The sequence below is a fragment of the Eurypyga helias genome, unplaced genomic scaffold (genome assembly GCF_000690775.1).
Source record: "Eurypyga helias isolate BGI_N326 unplaced genomic scaffold, ASM69077v1 scaffold12150, whole genome shotgun sequence".
Classification (NCBI taxonomy): Eukaryota; Metazoa; Chordata; class Aves; order Eurypygiformes; family Eurypygidae; genus Eurypyga; species Eurypyga helias.
The window spans coordinates 38943-45179 of NW_010225153.1; the positions used below are offsets into that span (position 1 = coordinate 38943).

The 6237-nt window shown below is 36.8% G+C and overlaps 1 protein-coding gene across 1 annotated transcript in view; it reads right to left on the reverse strand.

The window, feature by feature from the left end:
* The window catches only part of LOC104507148 (potassium voltage-gated channel subfamily H member 1), a gene marked incomplete at its 3' end in the record, with an annotated part of 41112 nt that overhangs the window by 7735 nt on the left and 27140 nt on the right, over positions 1–6237 (reverse strand). The window contains exon 5 of the mRNA XM_010148340.1: positions 4527–4919. Coding sequence (XP_010146642.1) covers positions 4527–4919 — 393 coding nt within the window. The remainder of the gene's footprint in view (positions 1–4526; positions 4920–6237) is intronic.

Genomic DNA, 6237 nt, shown 5'->3' on the forward strand with positions numbered 1-6237 from the left:
ATCATACTCTGTGATACTTAGGTTCTTTGTTTTAAGTGTAAGGTAGCTTATGACTATTTTAATTAGCCACAGAAAAGTATTCATTCATTACCACATTTATCAATAGACACATGCAAATGGCTTTTTATGTAATTCATTCATTACATTTATCAATAGACACATGCAAATCACAGTACTGCCTAACTGGAGAGATACAAATAATAAAGGTGAACTACGCACTGTTTCCAACAGATTTCATATTATACAGCTGTTTACAGTTTAAGAGACTTTAAAAATTCTGTTTTCCAGTTTGCAAAATTCATCTAACCCAAAATCTTTCTGTATGCTCCCCCCTGTTTATTCCATAAAATTGTACATAGGATAATTTATTCCTTTGCCCCTTATTGCAAGCAAATGGTAAAACAAGTCTAGGGAAGCTGTTTGTTTTTCAGTATAGCTACTTCAGTAATTCCTAGATAGCTAATTTGTATGAGCATGAGAGATTATTCCACTAATAAGGTTTAAATTAATCTATTGCAGAAGTACTGCCTCAGAGAGTTGCCAACAATCTGACCAGCAACACATTCATTTTTTCCTCTCTCACAACTCACTATTTACTTTCCCAGCTACCCCATGCTCACTTAGCATTAAATAGCTTAATTTCCTTCTATTACTTCTGTATTGTGTTTTTGATGGGACTTTTTTTTATCATCATTAATTTTGTACTTTCAAAGCTGTGTATCTTCTTTGCCTACATGCTAGCTACTCTCTTATTCATCCCCTTAAGTGAACACTAGATCATTTATATTGAATACATCTTTCCTGATCATCTTTTACTATGCATTTATTTCTCTTCTACCTCAACTAATAAGAGTGATATATGGTTCCAAATTTGGCATCACCCAACAATTGATCATAGTGTTCCGTCCAAATACAGATAGCAGTTACTACTATAAACTCCGTCTTTCAGAGATTTATAAGGTGGTGACATGACTGGATTCCACTCCTACCATGAGATTTCAAAACAGTGTCTCATGTAATAAGTCAAATTTTTTCCAGTATAAATTATATCTTATTGTATTATAGATGAAAACCACAGTTAAAAATTGCTCAAGCTGACACTGCAAAAATATGCTTCAACTTGCTTTTGGAATTCAAAGTCTTAAATTGCATTGTTCTTGGCAAAAATGGTGGAATTTTCTTCAAGACTGGTTTTTATTAGATCTGATTGATGTCTGAACACAAAAAGATAACATTCTCCCCCACAGTAGGGGGATATTTCCGTAAGTGAGGAATAATACTTATTACTGTAAAGGATTACTGACAAATGTTATTGTGATCATTCAAATGCAAGAGAGACTAATACCACATGTTTTAAGGGCTGTGTATGTTTTAGAGCAGTATTTGCTTTTCTCACTCAAACTATAATACAGCATGATATATTGTCTTACCAGCAGAAAGTCTAAGCATAAGCATTAAACCGATTCATCTATCAGGGGAATATTTTCTTTCCTTGAAGTTCTACAGCAGGTCAAGAAAGTAATTCATATTTAACTGTATAATTAGCTACCCACATAGAAAAGCCAGGAGAAACATTTATAACTTTTCTTTCATTTGGGTAACAATGGAAGTTTCTCTACAGCTATTCGTTCCTTCATTTGCTGAATTCTGTTCATGTCTGAATATGAGATACTCCACTGTCTCTCTGAGCACCGTACTTGAGATCAGAAGCTTCATACATTCTCATATTTAATTCTATGGCCTTGAAGAAAGACATTAATGTTTTTTCTTTGCTCTTCCATCTGTAGAATGCGGCTATTCATACTTAAGTGCCTCTTGTATTAACTGTAGTTATTAATAGTTGTATTGTTTAATAGTTAATGAATCCAAAGTATTTTTATGGACAAAAATACACTGAACAGTGCAGAGAGGAAACTGGAATTACAATTATATTAAAAAATGCGAATTGAAAATATACTCATGTGCCAAACTGCAACAAACCCAAAGAATTTTGAAATTGCCTGAAAAACACAGAGGTTATACTCAATTTTGTTTCACGAAAACATTTTCCATTATATGTTACAACTGAATAATGAAGTAAATTGCAAAACAAAAAGTTACTTCAAAATAGTAACTTCAAAATTCAGTATCATAATTTTTTAACAGTGAGTATCTGCTTACCAAAAACACTGATCAACTCTAGTTGATATAATAATCTTATATTGGTGGATCACTTTAAAGGTGACAAAAATGGTGTCACTATTAATCTAGCAAGAACTAATTGATGGGATAGTCCCAAAATTACTCAGAGTCAAAAGAGCCTCAACTCCCTCTATACACAGCTTTTTACTTCTTCAGCTCCAGGTCCTGTATCCCTTTTAAATCAATTCATCATCTCTATCACAGTAATTATGGCATTCTTAAAAACAAATGGACTTGTCACGCTAGTTCCTCCATGACATCCTCAGTGTCTCCAGTGACGTTTCTTTTAACAGAGAATGACAGCAGGCAGAAAAAACAGCAAGCTTCCACCTGTCCCAATCCCCTTTCGCTATAGGGACTGCAAAAAAGTCAGGGTTCTATTTCTTCCTCTTTAAAATCATATATAGGAATCACCAAAACAGGAATTCATATTCTTCATCTTATTTTATTACCACTGTTAACACAGGGTTTCATTTAATCTCTGGCATTCTTTTTAAGAGTATTCACATTAGGACTAAAAAAAAATTCCCACAGAAGCCATGGCCACCTACTTGCAGTCTCATGGCTCCAAGGGAACTCCCTTTAGCAAAATCAAAGTGGCACACAGATAACAATCCAGAGCAGTGCAGGCTCACAGCTGACTTAATCCAACTGTGAAGTAATATGGTGCATAATCCGGGATGAGACACAGGTAAAATTTGAGCCAGCAAGTTTAAAAGAAAGGGAGTCAACCCACGAGGGAATGCTCTATGCAACACAGATGAAGATACAAGGCAAAGCCTTTCTACTTTCATTTGTGGCTTTTTCCACACACACCTGTACTTCTTCAAAAAAGGTTATTTTTCTCTCTACAGAGATCATGAAACAGTGATCAGTCTATTCTTTCCTAAATCCTCACCTGATGTGCACTACGTTATCCTGCTGGCATTGCTGGCAAAGCCCCTCAGGTCCTGTAAACCAGCCTATGAGTCCTTAATAGAAGTACAGCAATTTGCACCAGTAGAAACACTGCTCTAATGACCCTGCAATGATTTATACCAGCTAAATGTCAGAACCCGCTAGGGGAAAGAGAGACAAACAGTCTTGAAAGGATAGTATCAAGAAAAATGTTTTTTTTCCTTGGGCACGATAGCTAGAATAACTAAAATTAATACTGTTATACTGATAAAGGAGACTGTTGAAGAGCCACAGGAAAACTGAAGTACCAATCAGCTCCTCATTGTTACAAGGCAACACTGAGACGGAGAACCTGGAGAAATTTAAACTCGCACAAGAATTTCTCTGCGGAATTGCTACCGTGAGCCTGAGAGTGCCCGTGCTCAGCTCAAGGGCTGTCCCTGGTATAGATATTTTCCTCAGGGATGTTCTGTAGGTCACACCACCAGTCTAGTTATGAAGTGTTCCTCCAGCAAAATCATCAGCAGGTTGCTGCTATCTGCAGCGGGTAAAAAAAGCTCCCCTCCTTTTTTTTTTGGTCTCTCTTCCCTCTTTTTTTTTTTTAATAATCTTTCCATATAAATGTCGGAAATCGGCCACTCCTTCCATTGCTTTATCAGTGCCACGGCAAAGTAATATGTGAAAGCCCTGCAAAGCAATCTGCAGCCTGGGTCCTTTTTCTGACAAACAATATCTAAGGACAGGTCTCACAAGGCTTTTTTGCTTCCTCTCATTTGTGTTATTTCAGTCTGTAGCTTTATATAAAATGAAAACCTCTCTAGGGAATTAAATATCAAATAACATCATGTTTTTTCCACTGCATCCTATAGTTTGCCTACCTGTCCTCAAGTCATGGAGCAAAATACATTAAATACTTCAAATTTGATAAAAACCTGTGTAGGTTATTTTTACAAAAGTAACGTGGTTTTACCCAGATATTTCACTTGACACAATTTTCTTTTAATAGCTAGGTTGTCCTTTACAACATGGGCATATTTTAAAGGAACTCATAAAAATTAATTTTATAGCCTAAAAATTAAATAGCAAGCACTGATGAAATGTGTACGTAAGTTACAGGTTTAGTGTGTGTCACAGATAAATACAAACACATAATGAGTTCATGGTACAGGTTTTATAATGCAATTAAAAAGTGAACCGCTAGAATACTGTAAGATTTTACTAACAATTCCTTAACTCTCTGAACTATTTAGTCATAGAACCTTCATATATTTAGTTTAGGAATATTTTCTTGGCAGCCTGATCCAGTAGAAAAATAAGCAGTAAAAACAGGGTAGGATCGTGGTTTTAAGTGTCTGAAAGGTAGTTCTCTTACTGGCTTCTTTCTTTTCTCCCCCACCCCCAACTATTAAGCAGTAAGGAAGGGGTGGAAGTGGAACTAGTATACTGACCTCATCGACGTTCTCAAATGCATTGATGACATCATATGGCAAGCATGAGAGCAGATCGATCACAAACCAGGTCTTCAAGTAATTCATGCGAATCAGTTTTGGGTCAGAGATCACCTCTCCTGCTGGCCCCACAAAGGTGGTATGGAAATTAAGCACAATGTCTACCAAAAAAATGACATCTACAATGCTGTCAACTACGAGCCATGCCACATTGTTCTGTTTGGTTTTAAAGGAGACATTGTAAGGGACCAAAATAGCAGTGTAGAAAGTTAAAATCAAGATGATCCAGTCCCACGTAGTCTTGAAAACACAATAATGCAAAATTATGTGTGGCGGTGTCTTTGGTGCCTCTTGTTTGTACTGCGGGAGGATTTCTGAGCCCAGCTGCAGTACCTGTAGTGATAGAGATTTCAGGAGAAAAAGAAAACGTTTAATTTTTTAATGTTATTTTTCACACTGTGATTCTCAAGCTCAGTACAACAGTTGATAAAAATACACATCCACAAAATCCTTTTAATAGCACCAAATGGCAAGCAAGTCAGGGTAAGTATTCTGTTAAACAAATCAGCATCAACCCCCAAACACTTGTTTCTTTTAATGCCATTAACTATTTTTTGACGTTAAGCCTAATGTACTTGATGTCCAAGACATACAGAGAAGAGACAGCTCCTTCAGCAGTCTAGATGAGACAGATAAACGATGGGAAGGAAGGCAGTTGCAAACAGAAATCTCTATCAAAACCAGGAACAATACCGCAACTTCTGAGTTCCAGTCCAGCATCAGGGTCACTGCACCACACTGTTTTTCAACACTGGCTACTTAGCTCTTCACTACATCGTATCTGAAATAGTCTTACACTACAACCTGTCATGAGTGCACAGGCTTTGTTCCTCTTCGCTGGACCAAAGCCAATGAATAACTACCACTAGCCTCAATAAACTCATTTTGAATTTTAACTTTTCACTGAGAGAAGATCAGTGCCTTTCACAATCTGACGGTGTACAGTCAGTTACAACCCACGTCGGTCTGAATTCCAAAGAAGTGCTACAGCAAAAGATGATGCGTCAGCATGTGTTTTAAACCCCAGACCTCAAGCTGAGCACATGCTCCAAGGGTTTTGCGTAACGACAATCTCGATCAATGCTGCCCCTTTTAAGTCTACTATCTCTTCAGTTCAGCACACTGGTGCAGAAAGAGTATGATCATGTATTTAATTCTTGGGAATTTAAGTTTCTTCTATACACCTATGAACAAGAAAGTGTTGGTTTATATCTATGGATAAGCATGAGGGTGAAACCAATATGAAGGACTGGTCTACAAATAAAGACAAGTTAAATCTTAAAATGAAATTTACCCTGGATGAGTTATGGGTGAAAACTGAAAGGAACATAGAGGTTTGCTCGAGCAAGATGTGTTTGCTAATGCCAAACTCACAGAACATGTGAGAACTATTTAGGAGCACAGTTCCCTTTTCACATTTATTTACACATAGTTCAGAGCAACAGGGAGCAGAGAAGAAATGAAATGGCCACCTTCTCAGGGAAAAGATCATACAACATAGCTGTAACAGGAGAATGTCTTTCTTTCATTCTCCTCATCTCAACTTCTTTAACATCAATTACTTAGACCTGGATTTTATCTGCAGGCTTTTCCGAGTGCTTTTTATTACTCTATTTTTTTATTTTTGTGAACTGGTGGGTTTCTTCCCTGC